This window comes from Macadamia integrifolia, chromosome 5, assembly GCF_013358625.1.
Source record: "Macadamia integrifolia cultivar HAES 741 chromosome 5, SCU_Mint_v3, whole genome shotgun sequence".
Taxonomy (NCBI): domain Eukaryota; kingdom Viridiplantae; phylum Streptophyta; class Magnoliopsida; order Proteales; family Proteaceae; genus Macadamia; species Macadamia integrifolia.
Window position 1 is genome coordinate 26,610,987 of NC_056561.1, and position 22,988 is coordinate 26,633,974.

At 37.8% G+C, this 22,988-nt stretch overlaps 1 protein-coding gene across 50 annotated transcripts in view; it reads left to right on the forward strand.

Annotated features, from left to right (window-relative positions):
* Positions 1-22,564, forward strand: part of LOC122079176 — a 36,458-nt gene extending 13,894 nt beyond the window's left edge. For 2 of the 50 annotated variants that reach the window (XR_006140333.1, XR_006140337.1), the window contains 8 exons: positions 5,478-5,516; positions 6,485-6,551; positions 6,678-6,862; positions 10,779-10,816; positions 12,513-12,622; positions 13,506-13,575; positions 16,064-16,088; positions 20,683-22,563. Coding sequence is in view for 1 of the 50 variants with exons in the window: in XM_042645437.1 (XP_042501371.1) it covers positions 5,478-5,516; positions 12,220-12,258; positions 12,513-12,622; positions 12,716-12,798 (271 nt within the window). In the remaining 49 variants the exon portion in view is untranslated. Of the gene's footprint in view, positions 1-1,422; positions 1,802-4,554; positions 4,754-5,477; positions 5,517-6,484; positions 6,552-6,677; positions 6,863-10,634; positions 10,691-10,778; positions 10,817-12,219; positions 12,259-12,512; positions 12,623-12,715; positions 13,113-13,505; positions 13,576-16,063; positions 16,089-20,682 lie in introns of those variants that run through there. The other 48 variants (XR_006140338.1, XR_006140339.1, XR_006140297.1 and 45 more) reach the window with 47 other exon arrangements.
* The last annotated feature ends 424 nt before the right edge of the window (positions 22,565-22,988 follow it).

Below are 22,988 nucleotides of genomic sequence, written 5' to 3' on the forward strand. Positions count from 1 at the left end.
TCGCCAGGCCTATAGGTCGGTTCCATCCTTACTTTCTCTTGTAGTGGGATGATTTTCTTGTTCTGGACCGTGATTCTCACATTTGCCTTCCATTCTGCTATGCTCGGCCTCATTGTTATGATTGGGGTGATCACACAACGACCACCCTATCTAGGTCTTCAAGATTAGGTATGGGTTGACTTTTCGACTACCGTTGTGGCTAGTTCCGTGGCTAGTTCCATGTCTTGTTCATCTCCTCTCCATGAGATGTCGGGCTTGATCTGGTGATCTCCTGTGCAAGATTTGGTATTCCACGCTAGGCTTGATCGGGTGATCTCCTATGCAAGATTTGGTATTCCACGCTAGAATTGTAGAGAAGAGTAGACAAAGGAGAGTCGGGCTAACCCGACAAGAGACCCTCCAATGCCTAAGTCAGATTTTTTTCACAACAAGTACTCAAAAGGTTTTACTATGAAAATGATCCCTCTTTTTTTGGGGGGGGTTTACCTTGATATTTATAGGCAGTGGATGAAGAGAGACGATTGTGGAGATTCCCATTTTGGCAAGTAGTTCACTTTTGTTCGAAAATCTCTTCGAAGAATCCCATTAGGTAAGTGTTTCCTTGTTCGGTTCGGATTCGTATATGGCCGGCTTGGCGAAGGGATGGCCCGAGGGGACAGCATTTTACCCTCATCATAAGCCCCCTACTTTTTTAGGTCGAGGTTTGTAGATTGGCCTATTGGAGTTTAATAAGCAAGTATTCTATACTCGGATCAGGTCTTGATCTTCAGTTCACTGAGGACATCTTTGTTTACTTTTGATCGATCACATTTGTCTTTTTGTATCGACCTTCGGGGTCGGGCTTTGAGTGCCGATCACCAAAGACCCGTTGGCTCAGTTTTCCCTGCCTTAGAATGTAAGGTCTTTGTCTTGTGCACCTTAGGGCGTAAGGTTTTTGATATGTAACGTTTGCATAGTGATGGGTATAGAATTATAAGGCAAGACATGGGATTGAGGAATGAATAGTTAATAAGGATTAGCGGCGGCTTGGAGGGGGTCTTCTTAAAGACATCAAACTCATCACTGTTTGCACTTTTCTTTTCTTTTCTTTTCTTTTCTTTTTTTTTTTAAGGTTTAGTTAAAATTTCTATTGATATAGTGATCTTAAAGTTGGAATTGAACCATGGAATTTGTTTCCTCTTCGGGTTGAGTTTGGTTTCTTGAATATCTAATGTTGGAGTGTCCTAGGATGTGTTTCCGAGTTTGAAAGAGGGGGTTTCTTCCAAATTTTGAATGAGTTGCTGGTGACTGATGCTCAAAGATTGAGTTTCCTTTTCCTTGTTTTTTTCCCTTTTCGTCACCTTCTTCTACTATCCAATTTTATTTTGTAAATTTATTGTTTTTACAGATTAGATTCTCGTGATGTGGCACTTGTTGATGCAGATACGGTTGCATTTACTTGGTTGGACCAGCATGACCAGCTTTGGAAGCCAAGAGCTAAGAAGTGGTTATTTATGTAAAATAGATTTGTTTTTTGACAGATCACTTTCACGTGGTATAATCTGGTAGGCCCTATAGGAACCTTCCCTGGGTGGGCTGTCTGAAAAACTTGTGCCTTCTATTTGTTTTTAAAGAGAAAGGGTCTGCTTAGGAGGGGACCACCTCAATCATTTGTTTCCTACATCATTGCCTGATCAAGATATTTCTTCACACTATTTTGTAGTGCCATTTCCATGTCCCTGCTTCTTTCAGTTTGGTTGTCCTTGTCTATCTACACCTTGGTGCAATTAATTGCATGTTGTGTGGACTTTTAAGCTTTGTATTACTTTTTCGTATTCTAATAGGATAGAAATGTTTCCAGAACATGATAATTCCACATTTGGGATGCCATATACTAAAGATCAAAGTGCTGGCATGTACTTTAATGGAGCTGTTGAACGCACTGTGGATCTCAGTGTAAAGAAGGCAACAAGTCCAGTCCTTGACAGTTATAGTCCATTAAAGGCTTCATCAGATGTTGTGGGTATCAGCCATAAGGAGGTTTCCGGCCCACTTATTTAAGATTGAAGTCCATTCAGACTTATTCAAGATTATGCTTCTGATGATAGTGTAGAGGATGATGAGACTTCTCTTGAAAATGTTAGTCCTGTAAAGGTTTCGAAATGCACTGCTGACGGTGCTACAAGTTTTTGCATGGATACAGGGACTGGTTTGGATGTAAATGTAGACTCCTAGATGACTAAAAAGGGAGTTAAATTGTTCAATGAGTCCATTGTGATAGATCCTATAAATGTGCCAGATATTTCCCTGTAGTCTCATAAAGTGGGGGAGGTAACTTCAGATGCATTAGATGTGAGCACCAAAGCTGATGAACTTGGAGCTAATAATGATGGGAATCAAACATGTAATGACCCAACTACTTCACTAGAGGATTCATCTTATATTAGGGAGCGTATACTATCAAGTCCTGTTTGTGAGCCACAGTTGTCATAATTGATGTAAGAGATATTTTTGGTTTTGCGGGATTCTAAGGATTAGCTGCTCTAAAGATATGCAACATGGACATTTGCATTTTTTGGACATCGTTGGGTGGTTTAGAGATCTCCAGACTGCAGAACATGGTTCCCAGAGTAATCAAATTCATTATGGGTATGTTTCGCAAAGCTTTCTAGAGGACAGTGTGGTCTGGAAGCTCTATACGTGGTTGATGAATCTCAACTCTGTTGGGGTAGGTTTTCCTCTTTCGCTCTTAAATATATTTTAAGATGCTTATGTATGAATCTATTGTTTTGTAGATTTACTTGTTTTTTCTACGGCATGTTTATTGAGATACCATTGTTCTCAAGTGAATCTATCTCATAAATTCACACTATTTTGTCTTTTCCTTCTCTCTCTCTCTCTCTCTCTCTCTCTCTCTTTTAATTTTTTTCCCTTTCTCAATTAAAGAATCGTAAAGAAAATGGATGCAAACATAGAACAAGAGAGAAGGAAAAGGCTGATGTGAAATATGAGCCACTACTAGTTTTTATCGCCAACACTTCTTTGAAGAGAAGGGGGGGGGAGAAATGAAAATCATAGAGACACTTTTGTCACATGCCCCCGAATTGACCTCCCTATCATTCTCCTAACCACGACACAAAATGGAATGGCTTTCGTATAGTAATGCTGCTCTCTGACCGAGTCCCCATGTTCGCTTTTCTCCACCCATAACCAGGCTTTGTCAACACAACATTAGGGCTATCCAAACTTACATTTTACTTTGTTTGACATGAAGTATTCTACGTGTACTCTTGGTATGTTGTCAATTGATGATTGAATCCTAGTTCCAGTCTGCTCCAATTAAGGTGGATGTGAATGTACCTTTTTATTCTTTTTGGAAGTGACACAATTATGACCAATCTGCGACGTGGATCCATTTATATTTGGGTATTGTTTTGATATATCATGACTTAAATCTCATAATTGTTGTTGTTATGCACATTTATAATGTTAAATAAAAAACATCTTTTATTCTTTATACCTTTACATTCTTAACATGTTAAATCAAAAGCATATTTTACTCTTTATACCTCTACATTTTTAACAGTTTATGATTATTTTTTCTGGTGGGTACATATATATCATTGTTTGCACATAACTTGCTTTTTTTTTAGGTTTAGTTAGAATTTCTATTGATATAGTGATCTTAAAGATGGGTTTCCTAGAATTCCATATAGAAATTCTATGGAATTGAACCATAGAATTTATTTCCTCTTCGGGTTGAGTGCGGTCTCTTGATTATCTAATGTTAGACTATCTTAGGATGTGTTTCTGAGTTTGAAAGAGGGGGTTTCTTCAAAAATTTGATTTGATGTGTTTTACTTTATTAATTACAATTATTTTTTGGAATCTATTTGGATATTATACTGTGGTATTGTCACTGGAGAAGTGTTGGAATTATTGCTGCTTTAGGATTGTGGATGGAATAAAGAAAATATCAGTGGCTGATGACTAATGTTGCAAAGATTGAGTTTCCTTTTTCCTGTTTCTTCTTTTTTTCCCTTTTTGTCGCCTTCTTCTGCTATCAAATTTTATTTTGTAACTTTATTATTTTTGCATATTACATGCTCGTGATGTGGCACTTGTACTCGGGTTGAGGTTTTTCTTAACTTTTTTATTTGCTTTATCGTTGCTCTAATTGAAGTTTTTTGTTATTGTGTTTGTTCGTCATCTTCCACAAATATTTTTTGGTTTATAAAAAAGTAGGTACATAATTGACAGAAGTTTACTCCCCCCGCCCTTTTTTATTCCTTGTCTTTGGTTCTAATTCTTTAGTGTGAAAAGTAAGACATACTTTTTGTAGTACTGTTTAAATCTGTGATTGGTTTTAATTTCAAGGTTAGTTGAGTCTAGGACATGTTTATGGATGAAGCTGTACTAAATGTGGATACTTTTCCTTAGTACCATTCATTTGTCCCATCTTTGAATTTTGCTTGTTTTTCCCTATTTAGTTACTTTATCATTGTAACACATGCTGTTTTTTCCTAGATGGATTAGCCGCCAAATTATTTGATTTATTGTGCACGATGTTTGCAGTGCAAAGAAAGATAACTTTTGCTGCAAGATTCAGGAGTACATGGTTAATGAGTCAAGCTGAGGGGGTCTTCTCGAGAAAATTCATTGAGGTTCCTCATTTTTTCCAATTGATTTTTGTTTAAATTATGATTTTTGATGTTATTGTGTTTGCTTCTTCTACAGAGATGTGCATGCTACTGTTCCAAACGGCAGAAAGTGGGTATATACCAGTATAATGATTATTTTTATTTTTATTCAATTTTTTTTTTTAAATATCTACTTTGTTATGCTCCTTGGTGTTGAATATAAGTATGGTTCTCTTGAATGGTCTTTAAATCAATATTTAGTTGAATATATTTTTCAACAGGATTAATTTTGGGTCTAGGACATGGTTATAGGTGAAGCAACACATAGAATTATAAGGCAAGACACAGGATTGAGGAGTACATGGTTAATAAGGACTAGCAGAGTCTTGGAAGGGGTCTTCTTAAGGACATCAAACTCATTATTGTTTCTACATATCATATTAATTTTTAGGTTTTATTTGATTTCTATCGATATAGTGATCTTAAAGTTTGAATTGAACTGTGGAATTTGTTTCCTCTTCAGGTTGAGTGTAGAATCTTGAACATCTAAGGTTGGACTATCCTAGGATGTGTTTCCGAGTTCGAAATAGGGGGTTTCTTATTTTGCTTTGATGTGTATTACTTTATTATGTACAATTATTTTTTGGAATTTATTTTGATATTATACTGTGGTATTCTTATCGGTGAAGTATTTGAATCATTGCTGTTTTAGGACTGTCGATGGAATAAAGAAATAAATAAGTGGTCGCTGATTGATGTTGCAAATATTGAGTTTCCTTTCTCTTTTGGCTTTTTTTTCCCGTTTTGTCCACCTCTTTTACTATCCAATTTTATTTTGTAACTTGATTGTTTTTGCAGATTAGGTGCTTATGATGTGGCACATGTATACGGGTTAAGGTATTTTTACCTTTCTTATTTGCTTTATTATTTATTCAAATTATGTTTTACGTTATTGTGTTTGTACGCATTCTACAAAGATTTCTTGGCGTCAAAAAGTAGATACATAATTGAAAAAATGAGTTCCCCCCCCCCCTTTTCCTTTCCATCTCCTTAATTCTCATTCATTAATTTAATAATAAGACAATATTTTGTACTACTGTTTGAACCTATGATTGCTTATTTTTTTCAAGGCTGGTTTTGAGTTGAGGACATGGTTTTGGTTTCATCTTTACCCATCTTTATTTATTTATTTATTTATTTGCTCTATTTAATTACTTTGTCATTATAATGCATGTTATTGTGTTTGCTTCTTCTACAGAGATGTGTGTGGTACTGTTATGGGGGTCTACTCGAGAACATTCATCGAGTTTCCACATTTTTCCATTTTATTTTTATTTGAATTATGATTTTTGACGTTATTGTATTTGCTTCTTCTACAGAGATGTGTGTGGTACTGTTTGAACTGGAAGAAAGTGGCTATATATCAGAATAATTTTTGATTTTTATTGTCTGCTTTGTTTTGCTCTTAGGTATTGAGTATAGGCATGCTTCTTCCTAGTGGTCTTTAAATCAATGTGTAGTTGAATATAGTTTTCAAATGGATTGATTGTGAGTCTAGGACATGGTTATGGGTGAGGTCACACAAAATATCCTTGGTTTGTTGCTTTGTTTTTTTAGTAGGCCTAATTGTTTGATTTTTGATATGTAATGTTTGCATAGTGATGTGCATAGAATTATAAGGCAAGACACGAGATTGAGGAATGCATGGTTAATACTAACTAGAGGAGGCTTGGAGGGGGTCTTTTTAAAGACAACAAACTCATCATTGTTTGCACATATTTTATTAATTGAGGTTTAGTTAGAATTTTTATCGATATAGTGATCTTAAAGTTGGAATTGAACAATTGAATTTGTTTCCTCTTTAGGTTGATTGTGGAATCTTGAATATTTATGGTTGGACTATCCTATGATGTGTTTCCGAATTTGAAGGAGGTGGTTTATTCCAAATTTTTCTTTGATATGTATTACTTTATTAATTATAATTATTTTGTGGAATCTATTTTGATATTATATTGTGGTATTCTTACTGATGAAGTATTTTACTTATTGTTGCTTTAGGAATGTCGATGGAATAAAGAAAAATATCATGGCTGTTGATTGATGTTGCAAAGATTGAGTTTCCTTTCTCCTTTCTCCTTGTTTGTTTTCCTTTTTGTCCCCCTCTTCTACTCCAATTTTATTTTGTAACTTTATTGTTTTTGCAGATTAGGTGCTCATGATGTGGCACATGTATATGAGTTGAGGTTTTTTTTACCTTTATTATTTGCTTTATCATTGCTTCAAATTATGTTTTACATGATTTTGTTTATGTCTTCTACAAGGATTAAAGTATTGGTATCGGTCATCGTATCGATCGGCCAAAATTAAGATACGTATCGGAGGGTATCGTATCGTATCGGAGATACGCTAAGATACACTAAAGATACGCACATAAATGGATAGGAAACACTTTTTTATACACATTTGCATAAAAAAATAGTTAAAAAAAGTTATATATAACATGTATTATGCATAAACAGTAAATTGAGAGTATCGCACTAAGAATCTAAGGTTTGTAATTGTCCCATAAATGTAAAATCCTTGTTCCCAACCTTGATTTCCACTTTAGTTAGAGAGAAAAATGGTTGGCAGCAACTTTGGAACAAAAACACCTCAAAAAATTATGTTTTTCTAAAAAATTACCCATTTTGGCCATTTTATGATCATATCGGTACGTATCGGTGTGTATCGGTCGATACATACCGATACGTATCGATACATACCGAAATGTACATTTCACTTCAATTTTGAATTTTTCACAGAGTATCGGTACGTATCGGTGAGTATTGGTGCGTATCGGTGCGTATCGGTGGTGTATCGGTGCGTATCGTAGGATACGTATTGATACATAAGGGTTTTAAAATTTTCTTGATATGTATCGGTATGTATCGTGCCGATGCATACCGATACGGATACGTATCGGCCGATACGACACGATACGCACCGATACTTAAAACCATGGTCTTCTAGAAATATTTCTTGGTTTCTAAACTAGTAGTAGGTACATAATTAAAAAAATGAGTTCCCCCTCTTATTCTTCCTTCTCATTAATTAAAATTCATTAGTATTAATAGTAAGACATTCTTTGTAGTAATGTTAAATCTGTGATTGGTTATTTTTTTTTTCAAAGTTGGTTGAGTCTAGGACATGGTTATGGGTGCTACAATACAAAATGTAGGTACTTTTCCTTAGTACCATTCATGTTAACCCTTCTTTGAATTTTGTTTGTTTTTGCCTTATTTGGTTAGTTTGTCATTTTTTACAGTTGTCTTTTTGTATCGGCCTTCGGGGTCAGACTTTTGAGTACCGACCATCAAAGACCTATTGGCTTGGTCTTTCCTGCCTTAGAATGTAAGATCATTGATGTCTGGCTGAGATTTGGTTTTGTGTGCTCTAAGACGTAAGGTCTTAGTTTAATGTCGAGGCTCGATTTTTGTGCGCCTTTAGAACCTTAGGTTTTTTATGGTGAGCTGAGGCTCGATCTTGTGCACCTTAGATCGTAAAGTCTTGAGGTGCCAAGTTGAGGCTCACACTTGTGCGTCTTTGAACGTAAGGTCTTGTGATGCCGATCTGTGGCTTAGATTTGTGCGCCTTAGAACATAAGGTCTTTAGGTTCTAGGCCGAAGCCCATACTTGCAAGCGTTAAGAGTATAAGGTCTTTCGAGGTGTCGAGCCAAAGCTGGACTTGCGTGCATTGGTGCATAAGGTTTTGGGGTGCCAAGTTGAAGCTCAGACTTGCGTGCCTTAGAGCGTAGGGTCTTGAGGTGTCGAGCCGAAACTTGGACTTGTGTGCCTTAGAGCATAAGGTGTGTAGTACCTTAGAACGACCCTTCTTTCCTAAAAAATGAGGTCTTCTTTTACTGACCAAGTCGGGTCGGTCTTTGTTTCCTCACGGATGAGTTCTTTGGTTGGCTCGAACTTTCCTCGTGGATGAAATCTTCTTTTGCCAACTAGTTCAGGTCGGTCTTTCTTTTGTCACGAATGAGGTCTTTTCTTGTCGACCATACTTTTCTCACAAATGAATCTTCTTTTTTCGACCTATTCGGGTCAGGTTTCTTTTTTTATGAGTGAATTCTTCTCTTGCTGTCTAGTTCAGTCGACTCGTCCTTTCCTTATGGATGAGATCCTTTTTTATCGATTAGTTTGGGATGGCCTTTCTTTCCTCACAAATGAGTTCTCTTGTCGACCATGTCGGGTTAGCACTTCTTTCCTTACTGATGAGGTCTTCTTTTGCTGACTATTAAGGTTGGCTCATCCTTTCTTTGTGGATGAAATCCTTTTTTTTTCAATTAATTTGGGTCGGCCTTTCTTTCCTCACGAATAAGGTGTTCTGTTGTCGACCGTTGGGGTCGCCTCGTCCTTTCCTTGTGAGTGAAGTCTTCTTTTACCTACCGATTAGGTTCGGCCTTCTAGCTGATGAAATTTACTTTTTCTGACCAGTTCGGGTCGGCCTTTCTTTCCTCAAGGATGAGGTCTTCTCTTACCGACCACATCGGGTTGGCCCTTTGGTCTCGAGGAGTTTCCGTGCTCATCATGAACGAACTTCTAACCTTATTAATATTTTAAACTGGATATCTCACGAAAATTTCGTCTAAGTCTTGCTCAGCTCAGACTCAATATTCATTTATCTTTTCGTTGAATATGAGTATTCGGTGTGAGGTGGCTAGGTTCTTCGATGACGGTGAACACCACTGGGCCTATAAGTCAGTTCCTTCCTTTCTCTTTCGGTGGGATGATTATTCCGTTCTGAACCGTGATTCTCACCTTTGCCCATCCATTATGCTTGACTTTGTCTCATTATTACGGATGAGGTGATCATCACGTCGACCACCGTGTTCAGGTCATCAGGAATAGGCCACGATTGACTCTTCGACGACTGTTGCGGTTAGTTCCATACAGTAAAAATTGACCGGGTGATCTTCTTTGCAAGACTTGGTATTCCGCGCTAGAATTGCAGAGAAGAGTAGACAAAAGAGAGTCGGACTGACCCAAGAGGAGACCCTCCAATGCCTAAGTCAGATTTTTTCCACAACAGATACTCAAAAGGTTTTACTATGAAAATGATCCCTCTTCTTTTTTGGGGGTTTACCACGATATTTATAGGCAGCGGATGAAGAAGCGGTTGAGAAGATTCCCATTTTGGCAAGTTCTTCACTTTTGTTAAGAAATCTCTTGGAAGAGTCCCAGTAGGTAAGTGTTATCTTATTCGTTTCGGATTCGTATCCGGATATCTCTTAGATAGATTGCTTTCGTGAGCTCCAAGCGATAAGAATGGCTGAGCTAGCGATAAGATCTGTTGAGCTGGCAGTGAGTGATCCTCGGGATCATCCCCACAATCTGACGGGTCGGCCATATAGATAGGCAATCTGAGAGGCCGGCTAGGCCAAAGGATGACTTAAGGGATTGGTTTTCCTAGGGATGACCTCGATGGTTGGCTTCGGCCATGGGATGACCCAAGGTGACAACATTTTAACCCTCATCATATGACCCACCTTAGAACTTATGGTCTATGGTGCCGAGCTAAGGTTTGGTTTTGTGCACCTTAGGACGTAAGTTTTTAGATATGTAATGTTAGCATAGTGATGCGCATAGAATTATACGGCTAGAGATGGGATTGCGGAATGCATAGTTAATAAGGATTAGTGGAGACTTGGAGGGGGTCTTCTTAAAGACATCATTGTTTGCACATAACTTTTTTTTTTTTTTTTTTTTTTTTTTTTTTAGGTTAGGATAGAATTTCTATCGAAAAGTTGGAATTGAACCATGAAATTTGTTTCCCTCTTATGGATGAATTTGGTTTCTTGAATATCTAATGTTGGACTATCCTAGGATGTATTTCCTAGTTTGAAAGGAGTTTCTTCTAAATTTTTAATTGATGTGTATTACTTTGTTAACTACAAATATTTTTTGGAATCTATTTTGATATTATACTGTGGTATTCTTATTGGAGAAGTATTGGAATTATTGCTACTTTAGGAATATGGATGGAATAAAGAAAAATATCAGTGGCTGGCTGATGCTGCAAAGATTGGGTTTCCTTTCTCCTTTTCCTTATTTTTTTCCTCTTTGTCGCCTTTTTCTGCTATCCAATTTTATTTTGTAACTTGATTATTTTTGCAGATTAGATGCTCATGATGTGGCACTTGTTTTGAGTTGAGGTATTTCTTACCTTTTTTATTTGCTTTATCGTTGCTTCAATTTAAGTTTTATGTTGTTGTGTTTGTACTCCTTCCACAAATATTTATTGGTTTATAAAAAAGTGGGTACGTAATTGAAAAAATGAGTTTCCTCCCTCCCCTTTTTTCTTCCTCGTCTTTTGTTCTAATTCTTTAGTGTTAAGAGTAAGACATACTTTTTGTTGTAGTGTTTAAATCTGTGATTGGTTCTTTAAAGGTTGGTTGTGAGTCTAGGACATGGTTATGGGTGAAGCTGTATGAAATGTGGATGCTTTCCCTTAGTACCATTCATTTGTCCCATCTTTGAAATTTTTCTTATTTTTCCCTCTTTAGTTATTTTGTCATTTTCCAAATTATTTAATTTATTGTGCACTGTGTTTACAACGCATAGAAAGATAACGTGTGCCGCAAGATTGAGTAGTACATGGTTAATGAGTCGCGCTGAGGGTGTCTTATTGGGAAAATTCATTGAGTTTCCACATTTTTTTCATTTGATTTTTGATGTTATTGTGTTTGCTTCTTCTATAGAGATGTGTGTGCTACTTTTCCAAATGAACGAAAGTGGGTATGTACCTGAAATAATGATTTTTTTTTAATCTACTTTGTTCTGTTCCTTAGTATTAAGTATAAGCATGGTTCTCTCGAATCGTCTTTAAATCAATATTTAGTTGAATATAGTTTTCAACAAGATTAATTGTGAGTCCACGACATGGTTATGGGTGAAGCAACATAGATTATCCTTGGTTTGTTGCTTTTTTTTTTTTTTTTAATGCAAAATTTCACTATTTTGTTTTTTAAAAGGTCTAATTATTTGATTTTTGATACATAATATTTGCATAGTGATACGCATAGGATTATATGACAAGACACGGGATTGATGAATGCATGGTTAATAAGGACTAGCGGAATCTTGGAGGGGGTCTTCTTAAGGACATCAAACTTATCATTGTTTGTATATATCGTATTAATTTTTAGGTTTAGTTTGAATTCTATCGGTGTAGTGATCTGAAGTTTGAATTGAACCATGGAATTTTTTTTTTTTGCTCTTGAGGTTGAGTGTGGAATCTTGAATATCTAAGGATGGACTATCCTAGGATGTGTTTCCGAGTTTGAAAGAGGGGGTTTCTTCCTTATTTTGCTTTGATGTTATTACTTTATTAAGTACAATTATTTTGATATTATACTGTGGTATTCTTACTGGTGAAGTATATAAATTATTGCTGCTTTAGGAATGCTGATGGAATAAAGAAAAATATCATGGCTACTGACTAATGGTGCATAATGGTGCAAATATTGGGTTTCCTTTCTCCTTTTCCTTGTTTTTTTCCTTATTGTCCCCCTCTTCTAATAACCAATTTTATTTTGCAACTTTATTGTTTTTGCAGATTAGGTACTAGTAATGTGGCACATGTATTCGAGTTGAGGTTTTTGTACTTTTATTATTTGCTTTATCATTTATTTAGATTATGTTCTACGTTATTGTGTTTGTACGTCTTCTACAAGTATTTCTTGGCGTCAAAAGTAGGGCACATAATTGAAAAAACAAGTTCCCCTCCCCCCCTTTTTTTCCTTCCATCTTCTTGATTCTCATTCGTTATTTTTTTGAAGGTTGGTTGTGAGTTGAGGACTTCTTTAAAAGGTTTAATTAATTGATTTTTGATACGTAATGTTTGAATAGTGATGCGCATAGAATTATAAAGCAAGACACGGGATTGAGGAATGCATGGTTAATAAGGACTAGCAGTCTTGGAGGAGGTCTTCTTAAGGACAGCAAACTCGTCATTGTTTGTACGTATCGTATTAATTTTTATTAGTTTGAATTTCTATAGATATAGTAATCTTAAAGCTTGAATTGATCCATGGAATTTGTTTCCTCTTCAGGTTTAGTGTGGAATTTTGAATATTTAAGATTGGACACACATCCTGAGTTTGAAAGAGGGGATTTCTTCCATATTTTGCTTTGATGTGTATTACTTTATTAAGTATAATTATTTTGTGGAATCTATTTTGATATTATACTAGGGTATTCTTACTGGTGAAGTATTTTAATTATTGCGGCTTTAGGAATGCCGATGGAATAAAGAAAAATATCATGGCTACTGACTAATGCTGCAAATATTGGGTTTCCTTTCTCATTTTCCTTGTTTTTTTCCTTTTTGCCCCCCTCTTCTAGTATCCAATTTTATTTTGTAACTTTATTATTTTTGCAAACTAGGTGCTCGTAATGTGGCACATGTATTCGAGTTGAGGTTTTTTTACCTTTATTATTTATTTAGAGTATGTTCTACGTTATTGTGTTTGTACGTCTTCTACAAGTATTTCTTGGTGTCAAAAGTAGGCACATAACTGAAAAAATGAGTTCCCCCTCCCCCCCCTTTTTTTCTTCCATCTTCTTGATTCTCATTCATTAGTTTAATAGTAAGACATAATTTTTTGTAGTACTGTTTAAATTTGTGGTTGGTTATTTTTTTAAAGGTTGGTTGTGAGTCGAAGACATGGTTATGGGTGAAGCTAAATGTAGATACTTTTCCTTAGTACCTTTCATCTTCGCCCATCTTTAATTTATTTATTTTTTGCGCTATTTAGTGAATTTGTCATTTGAATGCATGTTGCTATTGTGTGATTGGATTAGCCTCCGAATTGTTTGATTTATTGTGCACGGTGTTTGCAGTGCATAGCCGCATAGAAAGATATCGTATCCTATAAAATTGAGGAGTGCATGGTTAATGAGTTGAGCTGAGGTAGGATTCTTGAGAACATTCATTGAGTTTCCTCAATTTTTCTATTTTTGTTTGAATTATGATTTTTGACGTTATTGTGTTTGCTTCTTTTATAGAGATGTGCGTGCTACTGTTCCAAATGGAAAGAGGGTATATATCAGAATAATGATTTTTTTGGGTAATTTACAACGCCACCCCCTGGAGAATGCCATTATTATAGGAACACCCCTTCTCTTTCACCAAATTAGATTTAGACCTTTTACCGTCAGTCACTGTTACAGAATATACCAAGAGTGCTGACATCAGCAATTCCTTTTTTTTTTTTTCTAAATACCATTTTGCCCTTAACTACCATTTTTTCTAATCTCCCATTTTGCCCACACCCAGACGAGATCACGAGAATCACGGATAGGCCAAAACGATCCCATTAGATACGACCGCCGGCATAATGGTGACGAAAGATATGGAAGTTGTGAAGGGTTTAGACTTACAGAGATACATAGGTCGGTGGTAAAGAAGAAAGAAAGAAAGAAACGAAAAGAAAAGGAAAGGAAAAAAAAAAAGAGAAATCCAATGTGTTGGTGGGAACGGATGAGAGAGAAGCTTCATAAATTAAACGGAAATTCTGGGTTTACAGGAAAACGTGGTTCCAGAATCATCTAGGTCTGAATTTATAGTCTCAGTATAAGAGAAAGAGAGAGAGATAAAGGTAAACAGAGAAAATGCAAGGAGGGAATAAGAAGATGACGAGCCCGAGAAGGGGAGAAAAGGATCCGTTCCGTGCCATCCCCAAGGTTCCTTCTGGCGATAGTCCTTATGTTCGAGCTAAGTATGTTCAGGGTCGAATTAAATATCACTTTCTTTTTTGGGATTTGATCTGTACTTTTTTTTCGGGAAATCAAAATTCTTGAATCTCTTTTTGTGGGTTTTTTAATCTGATTCTTTTTTTGGCTTTAATTCAACTTATTGTTAGTAAATGTCAGGGGAAGAAAATAGAAAACAGAGATTTCTTGTTTCTGAAACTTTCTTTCTTGAATCCTGATTTCAATTAGTCATGGATTGGATTTAACAAATCACAACCCTTTTATTTCAAAAGTCCGTATCATTCAAAAACCCCAAGTTCAGGTTTTGTGCATTATCAGAAATTAAACGGAAATTCTGGGTTTACAGGAAAATGTGGTTGCAGAATCATCTCGGTCTAAATTTATAGTCTCCAAGTTGCGAAATTTGAACCCAAAAAACCCTCTTAGAGTTATCATTCAAGGAGTTCAATCTGATTGTGTTCAAACTCGCCCTCCTTCACAGCCACATCCTCTTCCTCCTCCTTCGCAGCCCCTCTTTTAACTCTATGAGGATGTGAAATCAGTTTTTGGTGGGTTCCCTTAGAAGCTTGCAGTGGTTAGCGATGTACCCCTCTGAATCACTAGTCGCAGGTAGGGAGAGAAGGATAAAAAGAGAGAGATTAGGAGAGAATGAAATGGTATACAGGTGAAGAGGGGTATTTTTGGGATAATGAGATAAGGGTGTTTTACTCATAAGGGCTAAAGTGTTATTTCATAGCATCACTTAACTGAGACTGACGATAGGGGGTCTGAGTCTAATTTGGTGGAAGAGGGGGTGTTCCTATAATACTGGCATTCTCCGGGGGGTGGCACTGTAAATTACCCTTTTTTTTTTTCTAAATTTTTTTTATCTACTTTGTTGTGCTCCTTGTATTGAGTATAAGCATGGTTTTCTCGAATGGTCTTTAAATCAGTTTTTAGTTGAATATAGTTTTCAACAGGATTAATTGTGAGTCCAGGACATGATTATGGGTGAAGCAACATAGAATATCCTTGGTTTGTTGCTTTGTTTTTTTTTTTTTTTTTTTTTTTTTTTAATTTATTTTTAAATGCAAGACTTCATTGTTTTGTTCTTTAAAAGGTCTAATTAATTAATTTTTGATACATAATGTTTGCATAGTGATGCGCATAGAATTATAAGGTAAGACACGGGATTGAGGAATGCATGGTTAATAAGGACTAGCAGAGTCTTGGAGGAGGTCTTCTTAAGGACATCAAACTCGTCATTGTTTGTACATATCGTATTAATTTATTAATTTGAATTTTTATCGATATAGTAATATTAAAGCTTGAATTGAACCATGGAATATGTTTCCCCTTCAGGTTTAGTGTGGAATCTTGAATATCTAAGGTTGGACTATCCTAGGATGTGTTTTTGAGTTTGAAAGAGGGGGTTTCTTCCTTATTTTGCTTTGATGTGTATTATTTTATTAAGTACAATTATTTTGTGGAATCTATTTTGATATTATACTGTGGTATTCTTACTGGTGAAGTATTTTAGTTATTGCTGCTTTAGGAATGCCAATGGAATAAAGAAAAATATCATGGCTGCTGACTAATGCTGTAAATATTGGGTTTCCTTTCTCTTTTTCCTTGCTTTTTTCCTTTTTGTCCCCCTCTTCTATTATCCAATTTTATTTTATTTTGTAACTTTATTGCTTTTGCAGATTAGGTGCTCGTGATGTGGCACATGTATGTGAGTTGAGGTTTTTTTACCTTTATTATTTGCTTTAATCATTGCTTCAAATTAGGTTTTACGTTATTATGTTTGTACATATTCTACAAATATTTCTTAGTGTCTAAAAAAGTATGTACATAATTGAAAAAATGAGTTCCCCCCCTTTTTCTTCCGTCTCATTAATTCTAATTCATTAGTATTAATAGTAAGACATACTCTTTTGTAGTTCTATTTAAATCTGTAATTGGTTATGTTTTTTTAAGGTTGGTTGTGAGCCTAGGACATGGTTATAGGTGCTGTGGTACAAAATGTGTTTTCTTACTACAATTGATCTTGACCCTTCTTTGGATTTTGTTTGTTTTTGCCCTATTTAGTTTTGTTTGTCATTTTTTACAGTTGTCTTTTTGTACTGGCCTTCGGGGTCAGTCTTTTGAGTGCTGACCATCAAAGACCTGTTGGCTCGGTCTTTCATGCCTTAGAACGTAAGGTTATTGATGTCTAGTTGAGGTTTGGTTTTGTGTGCTTCAAAACGTAAGGTCTTTTTTCAAGCTAAGCCTCGGTTTTTGTTTGCCTTTAGAACCTTAGGTCTTTGATGGCGAGCTGAGGCTCGGTCTTTTGCACCTTAGAACGTAAAGTCTTGAGGTGTCGAGTTGAGGCTCAGACTTGTGCGCCTTGGAACGTAAGGTTTTGAGGTGTCGAGTTGAGGCTCAGACTTGTGCGCCTTGGAACGTAAGGTTTTGAGGTGTCGATCTGTGGCTCGGACTTGTGCGCCTTAGAACATAAGGTCTTTAGGTTCCGGGCCGAAGCTCTAACTTGCAAATGTTAGTGTATGGTCTTTCGAGGTTCCGAGCAGAAGTAGGATTTGCGTGCCTTGGTGCGTAAGGTCTTAAGGTACCAAGTTGAAGCTTGGACTTGCGTGCCTTAGAGCGTAAGGTCTTGAGGTGCCGGGCTGAAGCTTGGAATTGCGTGCCTTAGAGCGTAAGGTCTTGAGGTGCTGGGCCGAAGCTTGGACTTGCGTGCTTTAGAGCGTAAGGTCTTGAGGTGCCAGGTTTAAGCTTGGACATGCGTGCCTTAGAGCGTAAGGTGTGTAGTGCCTTAGAACAACCCTTCTTTCCTCAATGATGATGTCTTCTCTTGCCGACCAAGTCGGGTCGGTCTTTGTTTCATCACGGATGAGCTTTTTTTTTTTCTGACCATTGGGGTCGGCTCTTCATTTCTTCACGGATGAGGTCTTCTTTGGTCGGCTCGTCCTTTCCTCGCGGATGAAATCTTCTTTTGCTTACAAGTTTAGGTCGGTCTTTATTTCGTCACGAATGTGGTCTTCTCTTGCCGATTATGTTGGTTCGGCCATTCTTTCCTCTTGGATGAAATCTTCTTTTGCCGACCAGTTCGGGTTGGGGTTTCTTTTTCACGAATAAAGTCTTCTCTTGCTGTCCAATTCGGTTGGCTCGTTCTTTCCATGCGGATGAGATCTTTTATCGACGAGTTCGGGTCGACCATTCTTTCCTCACAAATGAGTTTTCTTGTCAACCATGTCAGGTTGGCCATTCTTTCCTTATATATGAGGTCTTTTGTCGACTATTGGGGTCGGCTCGTCCTTTCCTCGTGGATGAAATATTCTTTTGCCGATCAGTTTGGGCCGGCCTTTTTTTCCTCATGGATAAGGTGTTTTTTTACCGACCATTGGGGTCAGCTCATCCTTTCCTTGTGAGTGAAATCTTCTTTTGCTGACCAGTTAGGGTCGGCCTTTCTCTCCTCACGAATGAGTTCCTCTTGTTGACTATTGGGGTCGACTCGTCCTTTCCTTGTGGATGAGATCTTTTATTGATTAATTTGGGTTGACCTTTATTTCCTCACGAATGAGGTCTTCTGTCGACCATGTCGGATTGGCCCTTCTTTCCTCAGTTTACTGACAGTTGGGGGTAGGCTCGTCCTTTCCCGTTGAATGAAATCTTCTTTTTCCAACCAGTTTGGGTCAGCCTTTCTTTCATCACGAATGGGTTTCTCTTGTCTACCACTGGGGTCGACCTTTCTTTCCTAAGAATGAGGTCTTTTGTCGACCATGTTGGATCGGCCCTTCTTTCATCATAGTTTGCCAACCATTGGGGTCGGCTCGTTCTTTCCTTGTGAATGAAATCTTCTTTTTCCGACTAGGTAGGGTCAGCCTTTCTTTCCTCATGAATGAGTTTGTCTTGTCGACTATTGGGGTTGGCTCGTCCTTTCCTCATGGATGAGATCTTTTACTGACCAATTTGGGTCGACTTTTCTTTCCTCACTAATGAAGTCTTCTTTTATTGACCATGTCGGATCGACCCATCTATCCTCATAGTTTGCCGACCTGTCCTGGTGGATGAAATCTTCTTTTGTAGACCAGTTAGGGTTTGCCTTTCTTTCCTCATGAATGAGTTCGTCTTGTCGACCATTGGGGTCGGCTCGTCCTTTCCTCGTGGATTAGATCTTTTACTGACCAATTTGGGTCGACCTTTCTTTCAACATGAATGAAGTGTTCTTTTGTTGACCATGTCGGACCGTCCCTTCCTCATAGTAATGGTCGGCTCGTCCTTACCTCGTTGTTCTTTTTTTTACCAGTTCGTGTCGGCCTTTCTTTCGTCTCGAATGTGGTCTTCCCTTGTCGACCTTGTCAGATCGGCCATTCTTTCCTCATAGATGAAGTCTTCTTTGGCTGACCAGTTCGGGTCAGGGTTTCTTTTTTCACGAATGAAGTTTTCTCTTGACGTCCAGTTCGGCGGCTTGTCCTTTCCTCGTGGATGAGAGATCTTTTATCGACCAATTTAGGTCGACCTTTATTTCCTAAAAAATGAGTTCTCTTGCCGACCTTATCGGGTTGGCCCTTCTTTATTTACAGATGAGGTCTACTTTTGCCAACTATTGGGGCCGGGTTCTCCTTTCCTCGTTGATAAAATCTTCTTTTGACGATTAGTTCGGGCTGGCCTTTCTTTCCCCACGGATAATGTGTTCTTTTGCCGACCATTGGGGTCAGCTCATCTTTTCCTAATGAATGAAATCTTCTTACGCCGACCAGTTAGGGTCGGCCTTTCTTTCCTGACGAATGAGTTCCTCTTGTCGACCATTGGGGTCAGTTCGTCCTTTCCTCGTGGATGAGATCTTTTACTGACCAATTTGGGTCGACCTTTCTTTCCTTAGAAATGAGGTCTTCTTTTGTTGACCATTTCGGATCGGCTCTTATTTCCTTATAGTTTGGCCGGCTCATCCATTCCTCGCTGACAAAATTTCCTTTTTCCGACCAGTTCGGGTCAGCCTTTTTTTCCTCACAAATGAGGTCTTCACTTGTCGAACATTTTGGGTTGGCCCTTTGGTCTTGAGGACTTTCTGTGCTCATTATGGACGAACTTCTAACCTTATTAATACTTTAAACTAGAAAACTCATGAAAATCTCGTCTAAGTCTTGCTCGGCTCAGATTGCATATTGATTTATCTTTCTACTGAATACGAGTATTCGGTGTGAGGTGGCTAGGTCCTCCGATGATGGTCAAACAGATTGATTTGAATATTAAAGTCCTTGGCTTGATTGGCTACAAATATCTTAGGAGTTATGACTGCAAGTATTGACCTCTGTACTGATGACATCATTTTGAAATAATTCCTCAAGAATTTTGCACAATGTCAGGTATATCTCCCAACAAGAATGTCCCATATACAAATTTCTATTTGCTGAAATTTTCATTCTGACCAATCCTTGCTTCCAAATTTAGTTTGAACTCATCTTGGGGTTTTTCTTTCTTTTCTGTTAAGTCTCAGTTTGCCATGCTGAGGAAGTGGAGGGTATGCTTCTTTTTTTCCCTTTGATTGTGAGCTACATACTTTTAAGATGGTAGAAGTTCATTTGCTTGCAAGAAGTTGTGATGGTTTCTTCCTTCTCATAATCAATCGTGGATTTTCTAATTTGATCCTTGACATTTGAAGTTTAACTTCAAATTTAGGGGACTGGTTGTCTGGACAGCCCACTCAACCAGCCAAGGACGCCTCCCTATACATCCCTAGTATAGGCCTAGCCTCCCTATACACCCTTGTATCAGCCATGTGGCAGGGCAGGTGGTGCTTGAGTTTTCTGGACAAGTAGAGTGCAAGGCCCCTATCCATGTATCACGTTTCAGCTCAAATGGAGTATGCCAAGTGGTGGAATAAAACTTTGAGTATCTATTAAATAGTCAAACTGTCAAAGTTTGGATGGATAAATTATTGATTTTTGCTCTGAAGTTATGGCCCATCCAGACCTAAATCCTATGTGCCCTATGCTCAGACTTGTCAAATCACTCATGCAGTACAATCTAGTAGGCCTTATAAAGGGAGGGGGGGCCTGTCTGAAAAACTTGTGCCTTGTGTTACTTTTTAAAGAGAAAAGGGTCTGCTTTGGGGGGGGGGGGCACCTCAATCATTTGTTTCCTACATCATTGCCTAATCAAGATATTTCTTTCCATTATTTTGTAGTGCCATTTCCTTTTTTGTGCCTCTTTCAGTTTGGTTGTCCTTGTCTATCTACACCTCGGTGTAATTAATTGCATGTTGTATGGACTTTTAAGCTTTGTACTACTTTTTCATATTCTAACAGGATAGAATTCTTTCCAGAACATGATAATTCCACATTTGGGATGCCATCTACTAAAGATCAGAGTGCTGGCATGCACTTTGATGGTGCTGTTGAACGCATTGTGGATCTCAGTGTAAAGAAGGCATCAAATCCAGTCCTTGACAGTTACAGTCCATTAAAGGCTTCATCAGATGCTGCAGGTATCAGCCATAAGGAGGTTTCCAGCCCACTTATTCAAGTTGGAGGCCCATTTAGACTTATTCAAGATTATGCTTTTGATGGCAGTGTAAAAGGATGATGAGACTTCTCTTGAAAATGTCAGTCTTGTAAAGGTTTTGGAATGCGATGCTGACGGTGCTACAAGTTCTTGCAAGGATACAGGGGTTGGTGTGGATGTAAATGTAGACTCCAGGATGACTGAAAAGGGTGTTAAATCGTTTAATGAGTCCATTTTGATAGATCCTATAAATGTGCCAGATATTTCCCTAGAGTATTGTAAAGTGGGGGAGGTAACTGTCGTAACTTCTGATGCATTAGACGTGAGCACCAAAGCTGATGAACTTGGAGCTAATAATGATGGGAATCAAACATGTAATGACCCAACTACTTCACTAGAGGTTTCTGAGAAAAAGGGTGGTTTGCACAGTGATATTGTGTCTATTGATCACCAGAGTGAGTTACGAAAGGAAGATGCAAACCAAGATTATACCTCTTATGAAAGTGGATGTGTTTGGGTTATTGGTGTGAGAAGATGCTACTGACAGTGACTCTGATGGGCTGTGAAGAGAGGCAGGAGCTGGAGCCAGTCTCCGCAAGATTGGAGGAGGAAGAGAAGTTGCAGTCCATGGAGGAGAGATAGACGGAGCCGATCTCGCAGGATAAACTCTATCCTCTTTATGGATTGAAGTACATATTTTTGGTCCACTATTCATTATTGAAGATTCAGAGAACTATGTTTTTAGGTAGTGTACTTTGCTTGTGGCATCCATGAGTAATTATACGTGGCAACTTGAGAAGCTTAAAGATTTAAGTTGTTGTATTTGAGCTGGTTCCCAAAGAAATGAAGAAGCAGAAGCAGGTCTCCTGCTGCTTTCAGGCACAAGGGTGAGTTTGACATTGAGAAAACTAAACGAGAGGGGCCGTATGCTAGTTTGCTTTGATTTCCTTCGGGGCAGGTGCAACCGTGGAGCATCTTGTTGGTATCTGTATGATGATTCTCCTATGCATGATGGATTGAGGCACTATAAAACGAAACAATCACAGCATCTGGAGGTTTCACATGATTCTGGAAAGCCTGTTGTCAGTGGGGAGATTAAGAATGTAACAACAAAAATGTATGATTTTGAGGAAGTCAAGAGCCAAGATATGCCTGTGAGTATCACTGAGGCTCCAAAGGAGGGGGCATTTGATGGAAAAGAGAAAGGGGAACCTATTATTCAGCCTCTAGCTTTTGAGAATCTTCAGCTGCCAGCGGAGAACCTCTCACCTTTACCCCTAGATAAATCACCAAAGCAATCATCAACTGATATTGAAAAGCAGAATTTGCCGGGTGAAGCCTCTCATGGTCAACCTTTATCAGAAGAATTTTCAATGGCTCAATTCCCGATGCCCGATGCTTTGCTACCATTCTTGAAAATGCTGGTCACTATTTCCAGCAAGTAGAGAGCTCTTCTGTGTCCTGTCCTTCACCACTTCAAACATCCACAACTCCGGCTGGGCAGCCTCCCATGTGTGACCCATATCCAACCCTACCTTCTATGAGCCTACCTTTATCTCAGAGCTTTGCCCCTCAACCTATGGCTTGGAGGCAATGATTAAAGTATCGGTATCGGTCGCCGTATCGGTTGGTCAAAATTAAGATATGTATCGGAGGGTATCGTATCGTATCGGAGATACGCTAAGATATGCTAAAGATACGCACATAAATGGATAGGGAACATATTTTTATATACTTTTGCATAAAAAAATAGTTAAAAAAAGCTATATATAACATGTAGAATGCATAAATACTTAAGTAGAGGGTATCATATTGATAGACAAATATATTGAGTTGAAAATGTTCAAAATGATGAGGTTTGAGTTTCTTACAGTTTTTTCTTTCCTTATTGCCATTGCCACTGTGATGAGTGCCGTGAAGAGTGTCGTGGTGGTTCAAATCCTTAGCTAGGACCTTCTTCTTCAATAGGAGCAACTACGATGATATTCTGCACTTGTCGAATATAGGCACAATATATACCCTAGTCGAAATATTTATGGTAGTGGGTCTCCTATTCATTGTAGTAAAATTAAATATTTTTTATAGAAGTTGTAGATTAAATGTTTTTAAAGAACATATAAAAAGTCA